The 27,427-nt window shown below is 37.4% G+C and overlaps 1 protein-coding gene across 1 annotated transcript; it reads right to left on the minus strand.

Moving 5' to 3' along the window:
- Nucleotides 1-4,352: 4,352 nt before the first annotated feature.
- PPIL4 (peptidylprolyl isomerase like 4) lies at nucleotides 4,353-24,486 on the minus strand. The gene is made up of 13 exons (XM_034418997.3): nucleotides 24,197-24,486; nucleotides 21,472-21,539; nucleotides 21,125-21,189; nucleotides 19,942-20,059; nucleotides 16,834-16,976; nucleotides 16,072-16,168; nucleotides 14,831-14,947; nucleotides 14,283-14,407; nucleotides 12,819-12,885; nucleotides 11,677-11,788; nucleotides 10,924-11,020; nucleotides 9,568-9,700; nucleotides 4,353-5,482 (listed from the first exon to the last, which is right to left on the minus strand). Exons 1-13 carry the CDS (start codon nucleotides 24,264-24,266, stop codon nucleotides 5,267-5,269), a joined length of 1,428 nt encoding a protein of 475 aa, XP_034274888.2. The 5' UTR covers nucleotides 24,267-24,486; the 3' UTR covers nucleotides 4,353-5,266.
- Between the last annotated feature and the right edge of the window lie 2,941 nt (nucleotides 24,487-27,427).

A 27,427-nucleotide genomic window follows, 5' to 3' on the forward strand; every position in this document is an offset into this window, starting at 1 on the left:
TCAAAGCATTTTAAAAAAAGCCTCTCTGACGATTGCAGCTGAGTTGCCTGATCGCCAGAGGCTTTTCAAAGCATTAGAAAAAATGCTTTGAAAAGTTAAAAAAAAAAAAGTTGGCCATGCCCACCCAGTCACATTACACCCCCCCCCCACCAAGCCACGCCCACAGAACCGGTAGTAACACATTTTACATTTCACCCCTGCTTCAGGACTAGAAGTGAGTGGGGTTTACTCTCTGTTTGTCCTGTCAGTGTTGATGGGGGTATTATTTTCTCCCTGGTAGTTCCTTGATTAGGGTATCAATTACTGTTTGTTTGCTTGATGTGCAACTGTAGTATTACAGTATAAATATATGTAAATAGGTTATGGCACTCAGGTATAATTTGCTGTCACTAGTATCGAAATATACCAAAAAGTCTCTGGAGAGCGGCGGCATATAAATTTAATAAATAAATAAATTTAATAAATAAATAAATAAATAATTGATTGATTTAGGATTTACTTTAATATGTTGTGTCCTGGAGGATTACAATATAGGGCGAAATTTGGCGTGGGCAATGTTCATTTTCAAAAATTGAAGAAAAAAACCCAATGAATGAGACTGATCTATGTATAACTAGGTCCAGATATACTGTCATAAGGACATCTTATTCTGTGAGCTTTAAAAATTCCATGTAACTCTATGGGCTGCTAACTAGACATCTCGCTTGCAATTTTGGAGGGATCAACCCTTGCCTCTAATTTGCCAAGGAATGAATTTATACTTGATAATTTTATTTCTGAATGTATGATCTACCAAATATTGCAGCACATTTGAAAAAGTGGTCAACTAATACCTTTGAGTTAGTTTTGACTCCTGGCAGCTGCCTGGACTAGTTCCTGCAGTTTTATTGGCAAAGAAATTCAGAAGCGATTTGTTTTTACCTCCTTTCTAGAGCTGTGACTGGCCCAAGGTCAGCCAGCTGGCTTTGTGCCTAAGTGGAACTCTAGAACTCTCAGTCTCACATTTTCTAGCCTGGTGCCTTCACCACTATTCCAAATTGGCTCTGGGGTCAATACTGCAAGTGAGTGATATGATATAGAGGCCAACCCATCACAAACCCTTGCTAAGTGTTTATTTAGTAAAAATAAACTATCTGCCTGCTTCCTTGTTTGAGAAGCATTTTATAAAAATTTGCAACCCTCACCGCAGCCCACTCCATCTCCATCTCCTATTAATTTTCTCCTTTAATTCTCTCTTCTCCTACAATGAACATCTTCCAATCATCACTTCTCCATAGTTGGTCAGATTGAGCAGCTGTTTCTCAACCTGCAGCTCTGGCACACAGGAAAGGGGAGGTATGGTTGTTTTCCTTCGGTCTCGGCTGCTTAATGTTATTCCCCTGGAGTCTGTCAACATTTGGTGCCATTATAGTCACGCTCTGAAAGCAGGGAGGGAGGGATTTCCTATGCTTACATTTTTTATTCTTAAAATACTTTGCCTGCAAACTTAATGTTTCCCAGGTCTACTGACCTCCCTCTTGGATTGATTCTAAAGATATATTAAACAATCTGGGCACCAAAAGCTAGCTCTGGATACTCCTTGTTCATACTGAAATATGTGTTTCTGATGTTTTGGTCCAATATGAACCCCCCCCCCCAAATGATTGTTTTAGGCAGAAGTGATTCAGAGAAGGGAAAAAGGGAGACATTAATAGTGACAGTAACAGGAAGAGAAGGAAGGACAAGTATTGGGAATATCACAGATCGTCTGGTCGGTAGGATATGCCATGTTAGGAGTCTATTCCTGTTGAGACCTTTTAGGCTAGTACAGGGGTGTCAAACTCGATTTCATTGAGGGCCGCATCAGGGTTGTGTTTGACCTTGGGGGTGGGTGGGCATGGCCAGGGGTTGTGGCCAGCTCGTCATCACTGTCAGGGGCGCTTGTGGCAGCCAAACGCTCTGCCAGCAAAAACAAGCTCCCAAGCTCCATTTTTGGCTGCTACAGCCTCCTGCAACCCTCTGTCAGTGAAAATGGAGTTCTGTTTTCACTGGCAGAGGGTTGCAGAAGGCCGTGGCAGCTGAAAACGGAGCTCAAGAATCCATTTTCTTTGGCAGAAATACCATGAGCATGTCCTTCGCTGGTTCCAGGGCAGCCCGACCCTGTGGACCAGATCTAAGTACCCTGAAGGCCGGATCTGCCCCCTGGGCCTTGAGTTTGACATCCCTGGGCTAGTACATCAGTGGTGGATGATGGGAGAGGGAGAGGGGGAGGGGAGAGGGGAGAGGAGAGGGGAAGGGCTAGGAAGATTGGGAGAGGGTGGGGTGGTGAGATAGGTTTTACAGGGAGCCATGGAGGGAAGAGAAAGGGCAATGAGCCCTAATTTTGACTTCTAAAATTACTCTAATTTTTTTTCCAGATTCTGTTTCTCACTAAAGTTTTGGGTTATTTTTGCTCAGCCATAAGCTAAAATGGTTGAGAAGTTGGGAACACAGAGGTTTTTATCAGAATCAAGGAAAAAAAATATTTTTTTCCATTGTGTATCCACATATTTAATTTCCTTCAAGGCTGCAGAGATAACTCTTCCCTGGGAGACAGCTCTTCCCTTACTCTCCAAGTAGATGGAATCTATGCCAGTTCCTTGCTTGTACTTGGAGTCCTTTGCAGAGCAGGATACAAGCATACGAGACTACACATTAAGCAAATACTTAAAGATGCTGCTTGGCTCAAATTCGGTCCTGCTTTCTCTCCCCCACCAAGTTCTTTGGCACAACTAAGTTAAAAGAAAATGGTCCGTACTCACAGAAAGCGTAGTGCCTTTGCTTAAGAGACCAGAATGGCTAGGCTGGCTGTGCCTTCACCCCAAGGAGATGCAGAAGGTTACACTGCGTTTGCAATTCTCAAGGAAGTTCAGATATTTTTTTAAGGCATACTGTTAATTGATTTTGACAAAGTGCAATGTGCAGATTGTAACTCATTTCATGGAAACATTTCTACTTCCTTAATGGGCAACTCCTCATTTACTTACTACAATACACATACTTCATCTTAGCAAAACAGGGAGGGATAGCAGGATTACAACACAAAGGTCATTGCCCATGTGAGAAATAGAAATCATAAACAGCAGGGTTTTTAGCTTCATTAGAATATTTGCTAGCAATGACATCTTAATCTTATGGACAAATGTGTTTTGTTCTCTCTCTTGCTTTTTGCTGCATTGTGATGCAGAGATTTATTCAACTCCTTTGTTTCCCCTCTCAACATACAAGCCTTGGTGGAATTGCCATGAGAAACACATAAGGAAATAGGTTGGGTGCTTTTTGCTGCTCGTATTTTACCACAGGGCTCTTAAACCATTTAGCAAAGGTAGAAGATAAAAGCTTTCAGTTGCTGAAGTGATCTGATAGATCAGGCCCGACATGAAGGGTTCCAGCACTGGTTTAAAATGTATATTACTCTAAGAAAACCTGCAAATTTATGATGTTTATTTTGTGTCTTTTAGTATCTCAAAGAAAATTTTCTACCCTGCAAACATGATTAACATGAGAGATCTTAAAGCAATCCAGTTTCAGTCAGATCATGGATAACTAGGGGAGGATTTTGGTGGGATTTAAAATAGAGGTGTAAGCCTCCTTCAGCCAAGGGTTGTTCTTGAACAGGGTAGGGCAGCAATTAGTAGGTCAAAATATATTAGCTTTATAACTTAATGAAATTAATGATGCCTCACTGTACAAAGTCTGCTTTTCCTTTTCTTTCACCCTAACAAAATTACAATTTGCTAGGATCTAGGGGCTATGTGTACCTCTGATTTGCCCACTCTTATTTAGAATCATTGTGATGTTAACACAATTGAATTCTTTCACTGCACTGTTTAATGAACAAATACTCCATAGAAAGTGACATGCATTTGTGATGAATGTTTTAAGGGAGACAATCTAAGACTCATTTACAAATCACTTGCTTTTTTAAAAAAAACATAGTTGCTGATGAGAGGGTCTAGTTAAAAAAACTTAAAGACAGAAAAATTTCTCTGTTACAGATTATAGCTTAACTAGCGTGTTCGTTGATACTGTTTACTTATACCAACAAGAAATTATATCTTCCAGAACAAATCATCTATTTCTTTCTCATTGGCATTTAGGGCTTGCCAAATTTTTCAACTTTTAATTTCCAAACATTAGGGGTGCTCAAAAGTTGTGACATGCCTTGGGGACTGTAAAGATATTTTGGTTACTTTAATATAATTAGATGTGCTTGGTAAGTAACTACATAAATATCATAACTTTTTAACATTTTGTTTCATTTGAATATTATCATTTGCTTTCATAAAATGAATCCAGTTAGAAGGGAAAAAACAAAACCCACCACATACGTATATGGGGACTGATAGCTTTTTATTAAGAATGTACAATTTTACATTACCAAACAAAGCTACATTTTAAAAAACTGAATCTGAATACAAAACCCACAGGATTTGCTACAGCTTCCTAACTGACATAGACTTACTGATATATTTGCTGAAACAGATTAACGTTGCTATATTAGATGGAAGTGAAACTAAAGATTTGCATGGAGATATATTGCAGTTAGTACAAAATGTGGATAGTCGCTCTTTTCTGGCAATTTAGATGTATCAATATTGTACAATGCTACAGTGCAAAGTGAGGCTTCTCATTTTTTCTCTGAAACAGGGATTTGGAGCTACTTCAATGCAATGAATTCTTAGAAGTACCAACTGTATGGGCTAGTACCAATGGTGAACTGTGTATCGTACTAGTATATAGTTCCATATTTTTATATAGAAAACTTCAATACTATCTATTTGTATAAATACAACAGGGAAGCCTCAACTGGCAATAAAAATAGATCTCCCTCATTCATGTAACTGTACAAGCTTCACTCATTAACAGGTTCCTATGAGAAAAAGGGAAGTAAATTCATTCAGTCTTGAATAAAGTCCTCCTGTTCCATTTAGAGTTAAAAGTGATATTCCTTTTCTGGCAGTAACAGCAGCAGACTGCTGTTAGTAATAATGTGAATGCTGCAGGTTCCTTGTTACTGTACTCTAGCATGAATTTCTCTGATCTCTGCAATCTGCAGTTTTCAAAGGCAACAAAAACAACAGAAGAAGAATCCATCTGATGAAGATATCCTCCCACAGAACTCTTATGAGGCAAAATCAGAGGGAGCTTGAAGACCTTCGGGAAGGGAAGGGAAGACATTGGCAGTTTCTAAGGCAGATAAATGCTAAGAAACAGTTGCTTTACAATTTACATCAATTGGCCCTTATTAATATTTGGACTTTTCCTTATCTTTGGACTTTTTGGGATTCCTGCCTGACTTTTTCTCTTCATAATGGTCTCTTTCCCAGGATTCCTCGGAATGCTTGTCTTTAGACTTTTTGTGATGGCTTTCTCTCTCTCGAGAATGGCTCCGGCATCTCTCTCGCTTGTCACTTTTTTTTTTCTCTCTATCGAAGTCTTCTTTGTGCCTTCGGCTAGGCTCCTGAGAGAAGGAGGAGGGAAACACAGTTATTGCATTGACAAAAGAGAAGAGTGGAGAAGAGGAGCAGGTAGAGCACTAAGGTAACAGTTTTCAAAGTCTGCCTTGCTGATTTTCATGCTAGTCCTACAGAACAAATAGCAACGTACCAATTAATTGTAAGTAAATGATGCCTAGCTAGACCTTTAAAGGAAACCTCTGGGAAGAACAAAATAATCTATCCTACATAGATACAAAAATAAATATTTTTTTAAAAATTGTGATTTGAAGCTCATAAAACAATTTTTTTCCAAAATATTAAAATAACGTTTTAAGCTCCTTTATTTTCTCTTACAATTCAGTTTACATAATTTGGGATAATTTCAATTTGTTAAAAAGATAGGAAATATAAATAAAAAATGAGAAATTTCTGTGCTTCATGATTTAAAATACAGCATTAGTCAATATACCTAACTTATGATTGCTGACTTAAAACATAACAATCTGTCTCTATGTTATCAAATTAAGGCAGTGATTGTCAATTCTGGAGCCCATTCCAGATCTCTTTGAGTCCCTCCAGAGAAAATTAACTATGAGGGGCCTTCTGGGTATAGCAGGAGGTGAAGGTGAAAGGCCACTGCATTTATTATGGACTGGAACACTAGAACATCTATAATTCCTGACCGCTCGCCATGCTGACAGGGATGGCAAAAACTGTAATCCATGATATCTGGAAAGAAAGTTGCTTTCCCCTGCAGATGCTATTGAGATCAGTAAATCTGTAATTACTTAAAAATAATAATTAGATTTGAACCTTGACATGTCATAAAACAATGTTATATGAGCCTCAGTGGTGGAGTGGTTAGAGTGCCAAACTGAAGGCTACTTCTGCTGCCTGCCAGCTGCCTGAAATTTGGCAGTTCAAATCCCACCAGGCTCAAGGTTGACTCAGCCTTCCATCCTTCTGAGGTTGGTAAAATGAGGACCCAGATTGTTGGAGGCAATATACTGACTCTGTAAACCACTTAGAGGGGGCTGTAAAGCCCTATATAAGTCTAAGTGCTATTGCTATATACTCTGGAAACAAACATAATAGCTGTGTGGGGGTTCCTTTTTTCTTGATGCTATTGTATGTTCCCTCCCACCCTATTGTCCTGGAGAAGATGAAGGCACAGAGAAGAAAGAAAGAAGGAAGAAAAGGAACAGAATATCTTCCTGTATGAATGGGATTTATCTATGAAACTTAGAAGGAACCAACTAAGGTAATTTAAGCTGTTATAGAGTGTTATTACACTTTATTTTTCTTGCCCAATATCAGATATTTCATTTTTGTTTACAAACTAGATTCTGTTAGGATAAGAAGAACATGAAGACAAAGATGTGTCTTTGTGTGTATATTTTTATGTTTCCATATTTCACAAGTGATTGAAACTAATGATCATAAAGTAGGAAACATGTCAGAGTTTGTTGCAGCACACACAAGCAGACTATTAAGCAGGGTTCAAATGTCTTTATGTACATAATAACACATAAGGCATACAATACCCTTGTAGGTTTTTCCATGTTGTAGAGAAGAGAAATAGCAAGTACAAACACAGCACAAAATGGAAGCACAAAATGGAGAAGGCAAAATGGAGGAGGGAGGAGCTAGTGCCCTCAAGCAGAACAGTTAAGCCATGACCAGGCTCCTTGCTGTCTGAATCAGCAAACAGGCCCCATTGGTTGACCTTGTTGCTATGTCCTATTTCAGTTCATGAATATACTTTGACAAAACATCCTACACAAAATTGTTAAAACAAGACATAGCACATTTGAAAATATATCCCCCTAAACCTACAAACGTACATAAAGTAAAACAAAAAGTTGCAAAGGCTGTTTATAAAGCAGTTTAACGAATGCTCTGTTTGTGAATCACAAGGTTTAACGACCTGCGTTACAACACTACTTGGGAATGGTATCTAATCTGATTTTCAGCTAAGCTTTTCTCTTGCTGATTTAACTTTACAGTTCCTCGTGCAGCAGCTCTGATGACCTGCAAGAATAGGGTTTCATTTTTTTTTGCTGTGTATTTCTCAAATGTTTTTCCCAATCTGTTATCATTAGCAAAATGTTTCTTTATTTTCCAGTGTTGAATAAGATTTGTTGTCATGGCCAACAGCGCACATCTTAATAAATTGTAATTTTAAAAAAAATATGTTCTGGGATAATTGTTAGCAAAACCAACCCAACCCAACCCAACCCCTGAGGTTTCAATTCAAACTTTGTTTTTGAGATTATTTCTTTCTTTCTAGTACTTCAGGGTTTTTTTTCATAACAATCACATATGATAAAATATTCCAGTCCTTTTTTGTTGTATGATTTACCTATTTTTGTGATTATTAATAGCTATTTATTTCTTTTTATGATCCTGTAATCCCTTTTGTCGGGGTGGAATTGGGGCAACTGAATGGAGCTGAGCATTTACTGGCTGAATGGCCATCCTGATGCCTATATGGAGTTCACAGCAAGTATTTACTCTTTGCACCTTGACAGAGAAACATCTGTCGCTGCCTAGGATTGAACTCTCAACCTCCGGAGTGTGAGGTAAATGTCTTCACCTCTAGGCCACCGCACTGTTCCTCATTAAGAGAGTTTTATATACCATCTGTAAAATATTTATGCCAACTTTCTCTTAAATTATAGCTACTCAAAAGGTTGGAACTCATCATTTCAGTCTACTAAAGGCGACTCATTTACTCATGCCTATTTACTAGAAGACATTTTTAAAAATAGCCTTTTCTTTCACTATGAAAAGTATTCCAGTTGATTGATGTTTTTAGGCAGCACTTTAGAACAATATTAAGTCAAGAGGTTCTGGTTTCAAGGAGTCTGCATTTTACAATTTATCAGGAAAAGACTATTTGCTATCTGAAGGAAAATCAAATTTCAGGTAAAAAAAAAGACATCCAAGCAGAAATGCACAACTAAACAACTAGAAACACTGGACTGAACGAAAAGGGCACTCAAGGGTAAAGAGAGAGTAGATCATAAACAGAAAAAACAGTTCTGAAAAGCCTGAAATTCGATGAATTATTTAGAACGCCCAGGGAATATTTCATAGCCAAAAACAGATATCTAATGAAACTATGTTGGAGATAGTCTAAGGTTTCTTCTTATTTGCAAATGAATAAATAAGAAGATAGCAAGATAACTAATTTAAGCCAGTTTCAGGAACAGCGCATGAAATGGCAGGACAGAGAAAGAAATTGGGCATATTAAGGGAATAGGTCATGCAAGGAGTATTACAACAGGCAAATAACTTTAAGATTTAGCAGGGAATCTGGTGAGGTCAATGCAGAAATCTCCCCGAGAGAGAAGACAGCAATGCAAAAAGTGAGGCTACAGTAGTTAAGTGGCTTGTTCTAAGAATATTGAAAATAAAGGACGTGGGAGATGGCTCTTCCCTTTATTCTACTTTCATTCATATAAATAAGTTAATTAGCTCAGTAAAAGTTTCTTTTACATTGCAATCTTCCTTTAACAGCTGTGCCATTACTGCATTGCAAACTTTTGCCCTGAATTTGTGTTTGCAACACTACAAAGCAACTAAGCAACAATAAGAATCTCTAATCGTTTCCTAGCTGTCACAAGATTGGGGGGGGGGGAAGGGGATGAGATTAATTTTTGATAGTAACTAAGAACATTTTCCTGCATCATAAAAAACCACACACAGAAGCTAACAGATCACAACTACTTTTTCAAAAGGTCACTTGTGTCAGATTCTTAACTAAAGAGCAGTCCCCCCCCCATTGGCAAAGTTGTATTTCCTGTCTTTTGGTGAGGTCATATTTAATTTAGTTTTTCTAAAATGTTCTGCAGAGCTAAGGGGATTTCCAGGAGATTGCAGAAGTCAAAAGAAGTGGTTAACAACGAGGAAGCTCTGTATTTGAAAATGGGAAAGTAGGGGGTAAGCTCTTCATCAAAGTTAAGGCACCAAATAGGACAGTTCTGAAGTAGAATATAAAGGAATGAACATCCTTAAAGGCAGGGAAAACACTAGGCCTGCTTTCTTTTCACAGAAACGAACCACTCAAAAATATCATTCCAATAAAAGGACAAACATTTAATACCTTGGATTTTTTGCTCCTCTTCTCATCCTCATCAGTGTCGTCTGAATGGTAATGTTTTCTCTTTTTATCAGAGTGCCTGTGGCTGGTTTTGGCTTCCTCCTCTTCATTGTCCAGCACAAGATCGTATTTGGAGCTAGGGATGTCAGTTAAGGAAAGCGTGACCAATAGTGTTGCCAGAGGGAGCTAAGAGAGAGAGAAAATCCATAAATGTAGACACTGTATTTGAGCTGGTTGATCAGTGAAGTGCAAGGAAATAATTTGGCAGCACCCCTCAGACATAAACGAATCAACTAGCAAACCATCCCTTTCAGTATGTTTTTGCAATAATTTTGCCAGGCTTTGAAACACACATAATTTTGAATGGAATTTTTTTTAAATCAGCCAGTTCTTATGTACGGCCATCAGAATTAACCCCAGATTTTCTGTTTTGTAACTGTTCTGAGACACAACTTGGTAGCTGCTGAGAGATGTCTGCGTGGTAAAATGATGGCAGCCCTCCACTTCACAGCTTTAACAATCCATTTTTCTGTAGGTTCCAGCCAGAATGCAAAGCAAAACTGTAACTCCATATAAGCAACATTAGGTCTTTGAAAGATGGGACTGAGAGTGACACTTAAATACTCCCAAATTCACGAGAAAGTCAAATTTAACTAGGAGAATCTATAGTAAATACACCATATGGATACATTTTTAACAACTGTTAAACACTTTGATTTTGGTCACAATTAGCCACTGCTTATTTCCTACATAACAAAATTATCATGAAGCCAAAACAGGCATTTAATTGAGGTTTTTCAGAGACACTTAAAGGAAGAAGTACTTGCCAGTGAATACTTGATTTCCTAAATCCAACTTGGCTCTTTATTAAATATTACATGTATGAAAGTTATATATGAGAGTTTACATAATAGCCCTAAGAAAATAAGGTTTGAAATTAGGTATGTGAATGCAAACCTATCCATTAATATAATATTCAACATATTAGATCTAGAGATATTTAGCAATCTCTATAAATACTTTAATATTGGTGCATAAAGAAAAAGCATATTCCATCAGATCTGAATAGTTTCATATTCATATTAAATGTTATATATGTTAATGTTCTACTTATTTTTCTACTTAGTTGAATACCAGAGTGGTATAGTGGTTAAGGTGCTGGACTAGAAGCAGGGAGGAGACTTGAGTTCTAGTCCTTCCTTTGGCATGGAAGCCAGTTGGGTAAGTTTGGACCAGCCATACCCTTTCAGCCCTGGACTGGAAAGTCAATAAATTATTCTATCAACCCACAATTTATCAGTATGACACTGCTTTTAACAACTATGATATTTCATGCAATAATATAATTGTTCAGGATACTCTTGCTTGGGTTTTGCTTTCTCTTTCAGGCTTAATTTAGAAGTTTTGCTGTGATCTTTTTCATATTCTTTGAAATCATCCTTGGTATATTTCCCACCTGTTTATAAAAAGAGAGATAAACTGACATTAATTTTGAATACAGGGCTGTATGGAAATAGCTGTTAACTATTGCTGTGCCAAATAAACTGATTTAGGGAGATCCTAATGAAATGGGCTCCAAACAGAAATGTTTCAGAAATAGTTAAGGCCTCTGGGAAGTGCCTGTCACAAGATCCCCTGCAGAAATCTAAACCAATACTTTGTGCTCCTTTGTGCTAACCTTTCTTATAATCAGATTAGAAATAGTCTGGATCACAAAGGAAAGCTTTCTCAAAACAGTGCTCTTCAGCAAAAAAAATGATGCCAATTCTAATGGGCACATACACATTTTGATCAAATTCAAATAGTTTGAGCTACTCCCTTTGTCTACCAGCTACAGCATTAATCCTCTTAATACTGATAAAGTCAGTCAAACCTCACCGTTCCCTCATGCATTTATTAAGCAAACTTAGCATTTTCCATCTGTATAATTACAAAATTGAAAAACAGAATATGCACCTTTATAAATGCCTAATTGATGATCAACAAATCTATATCTGACAAATAGGTTCACTGAAAACAAATTTCTGTGTCCCTCCCAAAACAGATTTGATAATATCTATAAGGAACTTACAATGGGGAAAATTAATAGAAATAATTTATACATCTTGTTACCTTTTCCTTTCCATTTAATCTTTGCAACAGATTGGCTAAAATCAACATGTATTCGCCTGTCATCTATTAAGACATTGTCCATCTTAAAGTAAGCTTTCTCGCAATCTTCTTCCTGGTATATGTTTCAAGAAAAAGTATAATTAAATTTAGAAAATGTATAACCACCCTTTGATGCCATCATAGAAGTGGAAAAAGTAATTATTACTATGAAAAATTCTGTCAGAATTAATGCTGCCTACCTTGCAATGTCAGTTTAGAATGCACAAGACCAATGCCTTATCGTTAAGTAGAATCTGACTAATATAGAAGGCACTAGAAGTTTCAGTATTTTAGAAGTTCTTACGAAAATGGAATCACAATTGCTTCTTCAGGGTACCAGTCTGTGGCTGTGTTCATATGACAGACTGAGCCGCAAACTAGTCTACATTTTAAATTAGCATGTTATGTGAACTTGGTCTATGGGATTAATTAATTGTTAATGATGCCCTTTGGAACATTTTGCCACAGAGGCGAGGTGGGATCCCAGTCTCCTGGCTTTCTAAAAATGTCTATCTCGCTTGGGATTCAAAGAGGAGCACCAAGTTGTGGGGCTGGTTAGTGCTCTGAAGCCCTTCCCCGTCTTTTAATATGCTTGGAACTGAGATGTTCTGAATAAGTGTTTTTTATCAGGACAATCTGATCTATCCAAATATAGGACGGAGCATATAACATTCTGAATGTTAAGAGCCTCGGTGGTGCAGCGGACTAAAGTGCTGTTAAGTGCTAGCACTTAGCTGCCAGCTGCCTGCAATTAGTGCAAGTTCGAATCTCACCAGGCTCAAGATTGACTCAGCCTTCCATCCTTTCGAGGTAGGTAAATTGAGGACCCGGACTGTGGGGGCAGTAAGCCAACTTTGTATAGAACACCGCCGCTTGGGGGGGGGGGGCAAAAGCCCTAATAAGCAGGTATATACAAAAAAGTATGCAGGCTATTGCTATAATGCATTGTAAGCCGCCCTGAGTCTACGGAGAAGGGCGGCATATAAATTGAATTAATACATTTTTAAAAAAAATAAAGTTGTATATAAAGCACTCAGTTTGATAACAATACTGTTTATATGTTATACTGTACAGCTAAACACCATATACATATGGCCACATACCTTCTCAAACTCAATGAAGGCATAGCAGAGAGATTCACCAGTTTTCCAGTCTCGAATCACTTCACAACTGAAAAACCAACACATTTTGTTCAGGAAACCATACAGATATGTTAACATATGACGAAGCAATGATAGTATTTTTTTTAATAAGCCATGGAACTCATCCCACAGCTTTCACAGCAGTCATTTTTGGAGGTCCTCGTAAGCCACTATGGTATCAGAAGTTGCAGTATGGATAACAAGATATAAATATGTGAGTTTAATAGAACTAGAGGCAGAAGTCTCGCTTTTCACTTTCTATCCTATACGACTACTTTTAGACCATGGATGAGTTTCAGGGTTGGGCCAAGTTATAATGTAGTTAATGGGGTCAGTCAGGATCACTATGTTCAGCTTCAACATATTAAACACTACAATAAGCTTTAAAAGTATATTCAGATTAGCCCTCACATTGAATTAGAGAATTGCACTTTCTAACATAACATTGATTTAAGATACAGAAAAGCCATGTAAAAAAACTAAAGAGAACAGACATACATATATTACAATACAGAAGGAAAAAGTGCTGGAACACTCTGTAGTAATTGTTTTTTGAAAACTTAATAAATGGTATTGTAAGTTCTCAGACTAAAGATTCAAGCAACCATATTTGATAATTCACAGCTTTTCCTTTAGCAAAGACCTGTCTCCTTCCAGGTGCTTAATACAGGTAGTCCTCAACTTACAACAGTTTGTTTAGTGACAGTTCAAAGTTACAACGGCACTGAAAAGAGCGACTTATGACCATTTTTCACATTTATGACAGTTGCAGCATTCCCTGTGATCATGTGATCAAAATTCAGATCCTTGACAACTGACTCACATTTACGACAGTTGCAGAGTCCTGGGGTCATGTGACCTCCTTTTGTAACCTTCTGACAAGCAAAATCAATGAGGAAGTCAGATTCACTTAACCACCATATTACTAACTTAACAAGTGCAGTGATTTGCTTAACAAATGTGTCAAGAAAAGTCTTAAAACGGGGCAAAACTCACTTAACAAATTTCTCACTTGACAACACAAATTTTGGGCTCAATTATGGTTGTAAGTTGAGGACTACTTGTATTATGAGTCAAAGACTCAAAATCCTTTCCCTAAGACAAACATTATTATTTTTATTGATTTTAAATCAAAAACAGTTCCCCTGCTGAACTTCCTCTATTGTTTTCATCTTTTTAAAGTCTGCTGAAGAGAACTTTGTGAGATTCCCACTTAGGAAAAACCACTTTTAGTTTAGGCAGTCACCAAAGATCTGAAAAGTATTTCTGTCAATAAAAGGCACTAATTAATATCTATATGAAGTCTCTTGCTAGGCCACTGTGACTAAAAAAATGCTCCTTGTGCATTTTTCATAAGCAAGAATTACATTTTGCACTTTTTATAACGGTCTGCTAATGTAGTCTTTGCAAATGTTCAACACTTACCTTTTTATCAGACCAAATCGGGAAAATATGATTTCAAGGTCTTCATCGGTTGTCACAGGATTAAGTTTGCAGACAAAAAGAACATTTTCAGGTGGCTTGATATTTGCATCAGGTAAGTCTCCAACCTGAGGAACAAAGCAAGACAGATTACGTTATTCCAACACTCCTACAATTTATACTTATAGATACATATATCGAAACAACTGCATTTTAGGATGGTGAGAGTGTGTGCAATGTGAATACGCTACTCAAGTTTATTCTGAGCCTTAAGAATGGAAAAGGCAGACCTTTCCGTTCAATGTTCTCTCTCTGATGAGATGCTAAAAAAATGATAGTTTTCTTAAAAACAATATGCTTCTGAGCTATACAGTAACTGAAATAACTTGTGAAGAAAGCAAAATTCATTCATCTCTTTTTTTGCCAAAGAACACAGAGCATACCAGATTTAGTGTGGCAATCATTTGGTATGTGGTATCATTTCTATTTATATAAAACTAAGCATCTGCATATCTACAGCTTAACAATCAGATCAGGTACACTGTTTTTACCATTTCCAAGAGAATAGCCTGTGTGTTTGCTTCTTTCTCTGCCAGAATTTCTTCCACTTCATCGGTAGACCTTCCTTTGAAGTCATCAATTTCTTCATCAGCACCTATTCTCCCACTCTGTCTTATATAAAAACAGAGACAGATATTTAATACGATTAAGAACGAATACTTCATCTTTTTTATAACACCCTGCAGCACCTACCTGAAACCGCACCATGCTTATCCTGCACTGGCTCTCCCACACCTTGCAGCCGTCACTTACCTGTCCACCGGCGTCCTTGTGAGCCACCTGGGACTTGCAAGTTTCTGCCAGCTTCTCCACTAACTTTGCTTGTGGAAGCAGGCAGGAAATTGCAATGAGGTCCTTGCCTAACAACCCATGATTCTTGCTTAATGACAGCAATGGGAAGTGCTGGGATTGCTGTCAGTAAATGATGTAGTCATGTGACATCACACATTACAATTGAGTCAATTAGCAATGGAAATTCCAGATCCAATAATATTTTTAACCAAGGAATATTTGTATTGAGGTTACACTTCTACAGAATGCAGTTACATAATTTCATTCATTCTTATCGCCTGATAAGGTGATAATTTTGTTCACTGCCCAGAATGAACAAGTGAGTTGGTGAGATGGGCAACTACACAAATTAAATAAATTAAAAAATAAATTAATGTGCACCCCTGTATAATTGTCATAAAAATTTTTTGGAAGAATAACTGTGCACTTCACTGATAATGATACTTCGATAATGGTTAGCACACCTTCTGGTTTTCCACAGAAGACACAATAGCGAGAGATCAGCCGTCAGTAAAGACAAAGATGTGCCTTCTCGGCAGGCATGTGCATGAATTATACTTCTAATGTTATTTGTTATTTTGCAGGCATAATGGTGTGCAATCAAATATTCCCCAAAAAAACAGTATATACTTAGACAAGAATACTTGCAACTGTTGCCCTTGATCTTTTTCCTATCTTGAAGCTGAAACTAAAATGCTATTGAAACTGAAGAACTTGTATTATTGCCAGTGAAAAGGATACAGGTTCAAAACACAGTTCCTTTTATTGAACAGCATGTTTCCGAACTAAAGTTTTTTTTCCCCCCAAGTCAAACTTGACTCTGAGCCTCTGTGAGAACATAACCACAAAGTTCTATACATCTGCAAAATCAACAGGTACATTAGGAGAATTAAACCTATTTCTTGATCTACTCCACACTCAAGTTAAAAGCAATACTCACATCCAACTGTTCTTTTGTAGGTTCTGGTGAACGGTCTGGTATTGCCAAACCGGAAGGATCATCAAATGGATCATCTAAGATCACTGTATGGTTTATCCTAAATAACAAGCATATTCAGTTAAAGAGTAAGTTCAAGATTCTGTTTCACAATAATTTTGGATATTAACTCACTGCTGCATCACAAAACACCTACACAACAAAACTCATTTATCTGAAAACAAAATCTGTAAGTTAAACTTTCTTTCAAGTCTTACACTGACAGAGGATACATGTGTTGTTATAAAACTCAGAACTATTACACACTTAACTGAAAGCCTTCATCTGGTTTATGCTGAAAGGAGATTCAACAATTGCCCTCCAATACCAACAACTGCCTTCCAATTATATAAAATTTAGTTCATATAATTGTTTTCATTTACTATCAAATATAGTTAAGAACAAATATTATACATGAAAAGTATGACAGCAAAAGTTTTAGGGGAGACTAAAGAAACTCTTTTACTTCGTGGCACATAATTCATTTAAGTAATTCACTTCCACAGCAAATGGTGACAACACTTGCTTAAAGAGTTTTGAAGTCATAGCCAATAGATCTACCAGAACTTTAGTGGTGATAGTACAACAATATGGAAAAACTACAGCTACTTTTGATTTGGGTTTCAAAAGTCTCTGATAGACCCAACTTGCTGTTTTTTGTTTAATCCAGCAGAATTTTGCTTACACCCTGCACTTTTATCAAGGGTAGAAGTAAAATAGTGAAACCTGATGTCTTGATATGGAACAAAATCCTTGTCGACAAAGGACTCATTAATTTTCATCAATACATCCATGCCTTCTGTTACTTCACCAAACACTGTATGCACACCATTCAGATAATCTAAGTTTTCTCCTGTAGTAATAAGAAACTAAAAAAAAAAAAATCAAAAAAAAAAAAATCAAGAAAAATAATGAATTGGAGTTGACAAATTAATGAAAATTTTCATCTACCCATTTCAGTCTATTGATATATTAGTTGATTTTGGTCTCATTCAACAGAAAACCTTCTGATATAACAAACTTTCTGTGATTTTAGGCACTGAAGAAGGTTTCATGTTATGATGATTTCAGTCTTTCCTGGAGATTATTTCTTTTTTTATTTTTTGCAAAAAGTTTTTTTATTTTTATTTTTCTCAACACATAAATTACATCTTTTTGGAACAGAGCCCTGATCCGGTCATCAATTTATACAATTTTTTATCATCTTTAACAAGATTTTATATATTCTATTTTGCCACAATACTTATTTCTTAATCTTAAATCACCTATCTAAACTAATACCATCTTAAAAAGATTTACTCAAATTTACTTAATCAAAACAATTACCCTTCTATTAACCCCCCTTAAATCTTAATTCAATTAATACCTCATAGTACATTTCACAATTCTTACCCTAAATCCTCACTATTAACAATACTTAATCTTAAATCACCTATCTCCCCTATCACCATTTTATAAAAAGTTTACTCTTATTTATTTAATCAAAACAATTACCCTTCTATTAACCCACTTTAAATCTCAATTCAATTAATAACTCATAATACATTTCACAATTCTTAGCCTAAATCCTCACAATTAACAATACAGATCACACATGTTTATATTTCAAAATCTTATTTCCCTTTCTAAACTTCGCTATATTTATTATTACTTCATATAATGCTCATTAAATCTTTCTTTATTACTTCACCAAATTTAGATCCTATCTCTAATCCCAAAAATATAGCAATTTAACATTGAAACATAGTTCTTAATTAAAAAAAAACTACAATACAATTTCAATCATTTCCCACAATTCTATCTCTTTAACCATATCATTTATATAAAAACCAGTTTAAGTAATTCTTATTTGTAATTCATAGTCCTATATTATTTCAATCTTTTCTTTTTTACTTAGATATATATTATCAAAAACATTGAAAATATTAAAATATTAAAGTTATTGAAAATATTCAAATTATTGCAATTGTTATAGGTATTTAAACAATATCCCAGTCTTCATAGTCATCAATTATTTTCAAATAATACCATGTATCATCTTAATAAAGATTGATTCATTATGTCCATTGATATATTTTCTTTTAACATAGTCTATTTCTCGTATATTATAGCTTCCATCCATATTTCAATTTTAAGTATCTGTAATATATTCTTCTCATATTTCTATTAACCATTATTAATCTTAATATAGTTATTTTGTAAATCAAAGTCCTGGACTTTTATTCTTTTTAAATTGATGTTATCCCAATTATAAGAGTTTCATTGTGGTTCCCCTTTTCTTCCCCTCCCCAAGTCAAGCCGCCTGCAGACAAAGAAATCATCCTCCACAAATTCTCACCGTTGTTATCTGTAAAGTTCATGATTTTCCAAAACAAAAAACCTAGTTGCAATGTCTTTTTTACTCCAGGAGGTGTCTCTCTGCAATCCACAATTTCCAATTGTTTAACAAGTATCCATTTTGTTTGTTACATAACAGTCTTACTTGGCTTCTCTTTTTCTTTTTGGTTTTAAAAGTATCAAATCTTTTTTTAAAGTCCAGTCCAAATTTAAACTCTTTCCAATCCTTTGACCATGTCTCAATGTTTAACGTTTCCAATTAGTTTTATTCAAAAGTCAATTTTCTATCGGGTCTTTGTCTCTTTAAAGTTACATTTCAAAATCTTCCTTGCCCCCATGCTCCTTAGCCGCTATTTTATTGCTAGGGGACTTGTACTTAAAAGATGTTTCCCTTGATGTTATTACAAGCCTGGGTTGGCTGTCACTCACCCGGCTTCAAAAACCTCCGTTCTGTTTCACTTTCCTCCTGCTCATTACTTGATCTGGTTGTCCCAGCTTCGTGGCAGCTGCCATGGCTGCTGCCCCCTGCCGCCGAGTCACAGAGAGTTCCCTTCGAGGAACTTGCCTGTTCCTCTTGGTTGTCCGAGGTGCCCCTCTTTCTTCCCCGTCCCTGCAGAACAGTTCTGGTCTGAAGACCCATCAGCGGCGGTTCGTCAGCCGGGGTTTTCGCAGGGCTTATCAGAGCCTACTAATTCCCCGACTGTCTCACCACAACGCCAAACCGGAAGTCCCCCTGGAGATTATTTCTGAGGGTACAGCAGATGATTAATTGTTCTCTACAGGAGTGTTATTAGAGCTCCTCCAGATTAAGTGCTAAACCTAGGTTATTTAACTTGTCATAGCCAACCATGTTGAGATCTCGTTCCACTAAAGTTTTCAGCAAATCCAGAAAACAGTGTCATCTTATGACAAATCTACCATCAACATAATTGAAATGGTTGAATAAACTGAAGTTCACTTTGGATGATATCAAAAGACTTCACCCAATAGTGGCATTCACCCAATAGTGGAATAGCGGAGGAATGGTCCATCTGCCAGAAGAACAAATTCTTTCTCTCAGTTCTCCTTCTATAATGTTTAAATTTGTTTCAGCAAGTGGGAGATTTTTTCTGAGCAAATCAAGCAGAAGAAGAGAAGAATGGAAATAAAGTTATGAAAAATCTATGTGAATGGAATTCTACCTGAATCACGTTAGGTCTGGTTCAAAGCTGATGACCAAATTTCTTGCTTTAAGTGAGATCAATTATGCCTCCTCTATCAGTCAGAATTGTTTTTACACCTAATTCCATGTTTATGAACAATCTTGTTTAGTAACTGGCCACTTAAAATATGAAAGCATCTGGTATGCTAGTACTGCAGAAGAAACACCGATTTTTTCTAATGTAAGCTTTTCCCCCATTTTCAGATTTTTAAATGTCACATCTGTGCTCTGTAGTACTTTTCAATTTCCATATGTCCTAATATGTTGACATGACTTTTCCAGATCTGTGGACATACCTGAGATCCATGCTGATCACTCCCATTGTTTACCATTGACACAGTTCCTTTTTTCTTGTGTTTAATTCTTGGCACTTTCTCTGCTTCAAAAAATCTAGCTTGATCACCATACAATTTGCTGAAACATGTAGAAACAAATTATCAATTGGAATAAATTGCATAATTTTTAAAAACTATCCACGTGAAAGAGAAAAAAACACCTGCAGCACACTGCATGGAGGAATACAAGTTCACAGTTCTATTCATGATTAACTTAATTTCAGAATCAGTAGTTCACAGTTCTATTCATGATTAACTTAATTTCAGAATCAGTTATATAATTGAGACTACATATTTGTTTCTTTATTTTTCATATCACCCCAATCATAAGACTCTTAATAGCACACAAAAAACTTTAAAAATCTTCATGGTAATATACTGCATTAATCTAAAACCAGAGTAATACGCCATACACATACAATTGCATTATGTTAGTTTGTCTTCACACACACACAAACCTATCTTAAGTTGCTTCTGAAATGTCAACTGTGTTGGAGCAAATATAATTTCCAGAGAAAGATTCTTCCATAACACTAACTACTGTATAACTGAGGCAATTCCTTATCCCTGAGACTTAGCAATAGCAATAGCATTTAGACTTATAAACCACTTCACAATGCTTTTCAGTCCTCTCTAAGCGGTTTACAGAGTCAGCATATTGCCCCCAACAATCTGGCTCCTCATTTTACTGACCTCAGAAGGATGGAAGATTGAGTCAACCTTCAGCTGGTCAGGACTGAACTGCTGGCAGTGAGCGATGAGTTATCCTGCAACACTGCATTCTAACCAATGCGCCACCACAGCTCTTCAAGGAAATGAAGAACCATTAAATTATTTTCCCTCAGATGTTCATATTAGATGCTCATATCAAGCCATTCTAAGTACAAGCTGTCCTTGGTACCAAGCCTTTTAAGGCTTTTTAGGTTAAAACTAGCACTTTAAATTTTTCCTGCATCATATATTGACCAAAGTGATTGATCAACTGCATGAAGACTTTCACTATCAAAGTTTATGATTTATTCTTGATCCAACTATAATTATACAATAGGTAATCTAAATGAATGCCTATGCAAGTAATAATAAAATTGCTGCATCCAAAAAGTTTTATGGACAACTATGTAAATAAAAACTAAACAATGTTTACCAAAATATGGATTCACCTCCACGACCAGTCCCCAGGGGATCTCCAGTTTGTATGATAAAATCTCTCTGAAACAATGTGGAACACATATAACTTATTATTTATCATCATTTAAAATATCCTGTTATTAAGAATATTCTGTGTGCCAATAATTATACGACAGTCTATGCTGTTATTTCTATTTTACAACTGAAGAAAGGAATTTAAACATACACATGCATGCATGATTAGGAAGAGGACATTTAGCATATGTATCTCTTAGATTTAAATTCTATATCCACTAAGACTCACAATTAAATTATTGTCTAATATATGAGGGAAAAGCAATGGAAAAAATCAGTTATGCTTACCTGTACATTATGTATAAGGCAGTAATTGTAGTATTTGGTCTTACAAAGCTTCAGGAAATTTAGACAAGCTAGAAGGAATAAAGATAAGACAATTGAAACAGGCTACAGCCTTTGCCTAATAAAACAAACAAGCTATTCTTTCATGCAAATTCAATAAATAATGTCCAGCAACAATCCCCAGCAAGTTGCATGAAACAAATGGCATGCCATGAATAAATGCTCAGATTAAAATGACAGAGAAATATTATCTATTGTTTTTATCAAATCTTATTTTAAAAAAAAGAATATTGAAAAATGCAGGACTTGTTTTCAAGTTAGCAGTCCATTTTTTTTCTAAATGTGGACCATAGACCAGCAATGCAGGTCATAATATTTGAAGTACATCTATGTTGACGTGCAGAGTCCCTTCTGTTCATTGCATGTTCTAATACATGTGTGTCTAATCTTTTAGTTTGCCTGGATTGCAATGAGTGAAGACGAATCGTCTGGCAATATAAAATATATAATTAATGTATATAAATCACACAATAACACAATAATGTTAAAAATGTATGACCTTGGGGGGCACATTACTAGCTGTCTCGGGCCACATGCTGGACACTCCTGTTCTAATATAACCTGAATTATAGTGTCATCAATGCATACTGTGCTTTACAAAGTGAGAAAAAGCAGGCTCTTGTCCTAATTAATTCCCAATCCCAAGTTCAATACGGTAAAAGGTACAAAGGAAGGTTAAAAAAATGGCAATGCAGTGACAAACAGCATAAAATTAATAGTAATTGAGTTAGACAAGGATAGGATGTGCAAGAGTGGACTATCCATTGATGCAACATTTGGAGACACAAAAGCTTGTTAGAAAGCATGGAGGCAACGAGTTCTTGTCCATTTTATAAAAGTTTTGTTTCTATGCTTTAATAACATCCTGATGCATAAGAGTTTAAATCTGAACCTTTTCCTGCTATTTATGGGGTAAGGAAGGGTCCTTTGGTGTAATTTATGGGAATCAAGCTGCTATAACAGTCAAATAGGAGTTTCAGTGGAAATTGGGCAGAAAAAGTTCTGCTTTGCATCTCAGAAAAGAAACTGAGAACCCCATTAGTCAAGTTTATAAAGCCATGCTGGAAAGCGAGAATTAGCTGTGTTTTACTGATAAACCACAGTTAAAGCAAAACAGAGGAAGAATCCCATGTACTCAACGTATGTAGTTGTCCCCCACCCGAAACCAATGCTTTTTATTAAATTTCAGATAAAATACAATTCGAGTGTACTGTTAAACTGTCAAAACCGGGGTGCCATTTACAATCTTCAAAGTAAATATTGTATAAAGTTCTTAAAGAAATGGAGCCATGGCAAGATTAAAAAAAAATCTAAAAAAGCTTTAGGTTCAGGTTCTCCCTGGAAAAAAACAATACAAGACTGAGATCTTTGGATCCGCATGTGAAAAAACTAGTATTAATTTCAAACTACCTCCCATCGAGGTAGGCAGGGCTAGATGAATCAAAAGTTGGAATTAAGATTGCCGGGAGAAATATCAACAACCTCAGATATGCAAATGATACCACCTTAATGGCAGAAAGTGAAGAGAAACTAAAGAGCCTCTTGATGCGGGTGAAGAAGGAGAGTGCAAAAGTTGGCGTGAAACTCAACATTAAGAAACCTAAGATTATGGCATCCGGCCCTCTCAATTCCTGGCAAATAGATGGGGAAGAAATGGAGCTAGTGACAGATTTTATTTTCCTGGGCTCCAAGATCACCGCAAATGGGGACTGCAGCCAAGAAATTAAAAGACGTTTGCTCCTGGGGAGGAAAGCTATGGCAAATCTAGACAGCATACTAAAAAGCAGAGACATCACCCTGCCAACAAAAGTGCGTATAGTCAAGGCTATGGTTTTCCCTGTTGCAATGTATGGCTGTGAAAGTTGGACCATAAGAAAGGCTGACCACCAAAGAATTGAGGCCTTTGAACTATGGTGCTGGAGAAGACTCCTGTGAGTCCCTTGGACTTCAAGGCGATCAAACCGGTCAGTCCTACAGGAGATCAACCCTGAGTGCTCTTAAGAAGGCCAGATCCTGAAAATGAAACTCAAAATACTTTGTTCACCTAATGAGAAGGAAGGATTCACTGAAGAAGAGCCTAATGCTGGGAAAGATTGAGGGCAAAAAAAGAAGGAGACGACAGAGAACGAGGTGGCTGGATGGAGCCAATGAAGCAGTCGCTGTGAGTTTAAATGGACTCCAGAGGATGGTAGAGGGCAGGAAGGGCCTGGAGGAACGTTGTCCATGGGGTTGTGATGGGTCGGACACGACTTTGCAACTAACAACACCACCACCTCCATCATCTAGCCCAGTGTTTTTCAACCTTGGTAGCTTGAAGATGGGTGGACTTCAACTCCCAGAATCCCCCAGCCAGCAACGCTGGCTGGGGGATTCTGGGAGTTGAAGTCCACCCATCTTCAAGCTTCCAAGGTTGAGAAACAGCACGACTCTCTCTGGGGCCTTCCCAATCTGCATTTTGGGCTGCTGCAGATTCCGAGGCATCTCCAAAAACTATCCCCCCCCTTTTTTTTTTTTTGCACAATGCGCAAATATTGTGCTAGCTTATCCAAGCGCGGCTTGGATAAACCCCTGCTGGAGAAGAATCACTAAAACCGGATTTTTTCTGCAATTGCCCAGAGGTTTCTGGACCGGCATTTGTCCCACGCGGTACCCGCTGCAATGCCACTACCTCTCGGTCTCTCCTCCGTGTATAGATCAATCACTAGGTCTCCCAGCGTGGTCTCCAGGAGAACAGCCATGGCGCCTCCTCCAGCCGCCTTTCTGATCTTTCCGCCACTGTTTCTTGCTCCTCCGCGATCCCGGCATGCCTTGCGCTCCTCCACTTCCTCCCTTGGGTTTGGCAGCTGTAAGGCAAAGCGGCGCCCTTTGCCAAGGCTCGGTGACCGTAGACTTACGAGAGTGTAGAGTCGCCCTTCAAAGAAAGTGAGTTTGGGCACCACTGGCGGAATCCCGAAGGCCGGAAGTGAGCGTGATTCGGAGAAGACGGGGAAAGTTTTTTTTTAAGCGATGAGCTTTGGCAGCGACAGCGCTGCTCAGGTCCGGCTGTGCGAAGGCAGCCGGCCTCGAACCAGCTGGTTTCCAGACGACTCCACTTTCTAATTTGCTTGCCTAAGTACTGTAATTGCTATAGGTACAGGAGGCCCACATTTTAAAAGGTTTTTTTTTTAATTTTAAAGGTTTTTTAAAATTTTGGCTAAAATTTACTATAGTTATTACTTTAAAAGTAATAACGTTTATAAATAATTCAAGGTGGCAAATATACCTAAATACACCTTCCTCCTCCTATTTTCGCCACAACAGTTACCCTGGGCGGTGAGTTGGGCTGAGGGAGGGGAGGGGAGGGGAGGGGAGGAAGGAAGGGAGAGAGAGAGAGAGAGAGAGAGAGAGAGAGAGAGAGAGAGAGAGAGAGAGAGAGAGAGAGGAAGGAAGGAAGGAAGGAAGGAAGGAAGGAAGGAAGGAGGGAGGGAGGGAGGATCACCCAGCCAGCTTTCATGTCTAAGGTGACTAGAACTCACAGTCTCCTAGTTTCTAACCTCCTGCCTTAAATACTCCACCAAACAGGTGCTATTTGGCAGTTTGGCCAAACAAACATCTCAAGATTTACTTGCTTGCTTGGATGCTACCTTGATTTCTATCCACCAGTCAGTTGTACTTTTACTAGGAAGGCAGGCAAACTTCTGGCAGGCAAACTTCCTCTGTCTGGCATCTCTGAGGATCAGCTTGTTTTGCAATTCCGAAGACAGCTGACTTCAAAAATCCTCTTTCTTTTCTTCCAAACAATTGGCTTTCTGTGTCAATCAATACAGAATTTTTGTGGGCTTTTTTAAGGCGGCAGTTGTTGACTTTTTGCGTAGATAAACCTAAGAAACTATTTAGAAAGAATATTATGTTGAGATCACACTATAATGTTTTTTCCTGAGAACATGTCGTTTTTTTTCATGTGCAGAGATTTTAAACAAGCAAACAAGAAAATAAAACAGGTTGAAATTATATATGCCTTGTCAGCCTTGATTAACCTCTTGATTTAGTGTTAATGAAAACTGGTTCAGAATTAATGTTTTACCCAAAATACTTTTTCTTCATTGCCTAAGGATCCATATTTAAGAAAATAGCCTACCTTTGAGTAAGATTCACTAAGGATAAACAGATAAAAGACATTATGCTGCCTTTCAAATCCTAGTAGTAGAATGCTGATCTTTTTTACACGTTATTTTCTTCCTCAGGATCAATTTCATTCTTCATTCTTCATAGCCTTTTGATTTTTTTTACTATTTAAATTGGGAGGTCTCTAAAAGTTCATTAATTTGCATAATTCTAGAGATGTTTAAAGAAAAAATTGGTTTAAATATTCATTTAGCATTTGGTATGTCATAGTATTATCTCTTTATAAAACCATCCAACAAAAATCCAGAGTTTGAGTAGCAGTGGCACAACAATTCCCACCAGCAAGCAAAAAGGCTTAGTGTGCAAAGCCAACCATTTATGGTTTATTGAATAAGCCATGATTAAACCACAGCATCCTCTTATATATCATACATTAAAGTAGTTCCATTTCCTCTCTTGGAGAGTCTAGAAGCTTCCATATATTGTATCAGACCAATCTCCCATTTACTCAGTAATGACTCAGTGACTTCAAGGATTGAGATTTTTTTTTATAGCCCACAAATCATTTCAGATGCTTGGACCTGAACATGAGACTCTTGACATCAGCCCTAGGAAATATTCTCCTGATCAGTGATTACTGAATTAAAGGCTAGTAGTAGATGTGAAAGGCAATTCATATCTCAAGAGGATGCAATTCAGCTCTTCCCCCTATCTCATGTGTTTTTTATCATTCCTTCCTCTTGAGCTGCCAGGTAAACAGAAGGTTTACCTCTGTCCATCATGACAGATTTAGTTACCTCTGAGGGAGAGAAATATACATGGATGCTCTGCCAGTTTATTTGCAAATTGCTGCTGTTTACAGTATTCCCTTGTTAATGTCCCAGCCATCTTGCAATGGTCAAATTGATATATTTTTTAAAAAAATAAACAAAACGACATGTGTACTGAATATAATATAATTGAAGTTGGCCTCACTACACAAAATGGGAAGGTTAAGGTTTTTATGAGCCCCTACACCAGTAGTGAGTTGCTACTGGTTCGTTTTGGTTCGTGCGAACCGGTAGTAGCAGCGGCGGGAGGCTCCACCCACCCACCCGGATGTCATCAAATATGCTTTGCGCATGCGCAGAGTGAACCAGTAGTAAAGGTAAGTGAAACCCACCACTGCCCTATACAGTATTTTGAACCAAACAAAACAAAACTGCAACTGAATGGGAACAGGAGGGAGAATGCTAATAATTAATTAATCAATTAATTAATTAAATTTTTATACCGCCCTTCTCCCGAAGGACTCAGGGCGGTGTATAGCCAAGATAAAAAACCAACAATATAAAAGTTAAAAACAATTTAAAATTATTAAATAGTTTGGCCAATAATCTAAAATAAAATAACCCATTAAAATAATATTTTAGTCCAGCCCTGCTTGATGGAATAATAGTGTTTTAAGGGCGCGGCGAAAGGTACGAAGGTCGGGAATCTGACGAATCTCTGGGGGCAGCTTGTTCCAGAGAGTAGGTGCCCCCACAGAGAAGGCTCTCCCCCTGGGGGGTCGCCAGTCGACACTGTCTAACTGACCGCACCCTGAGGAGACCCTCTCTGTGGGAGTGTACTGGTCAATGGGAGGCTATCGGAGGCAGAAGGCGGTCTCGTAAGTACCCAGGTCTTATGCCATGGAGCGCTATGGTATGATTAACAAGATCTTGAGTTTCAAGAAATTTTAACAGGCCAAGTGATTAAAGAAAAAGGATTAAAAAGAAGGAAAAAAAAAAAGGGGGGGGAGAGAATCTCAATTGCA

Source organism: Pantherophis guttatus, chromosome 1, assembly GCF_059756535.1.
Source record: "Pantherophis guttatus breed Tessera chromosome 1, ASM5975653v1, whole genome shotgun sequence".
In the NCBI taxonomy this organism is placed as follows: domain Eukaryota; kingdom Metazoa; phylum Chordata; class Lepidosauria; order Squamata; family Colubridae; genus Pantherophis; species Pantherophis guttatus.

Excerpts from the sequence above, each read along its gene's own strand:
- PPIL4 (XM_034418997.3), bottom strand. The coding sequence starts at position 24,266 with ATGGCTGTTCTCCTGGAGACCACGCTGGGAGACCTAGTGATTGATCTA. Across the intron at positions 11,789-12,818 it reads CCTTCATTGAGTTTGAGAAG|GAAGAAGATTGCGAGAAAGC; the intron begins GTATGTGGCCAT and ends AACATATACCAG. Across the intron at positions 9,701-10,923 it reads AAAGCAAAACCCAAGCAAGA|CTCCAAATACGATCTTGTGC; the intron begins GTATCCTGAACA and ends TGACATCCCTAG.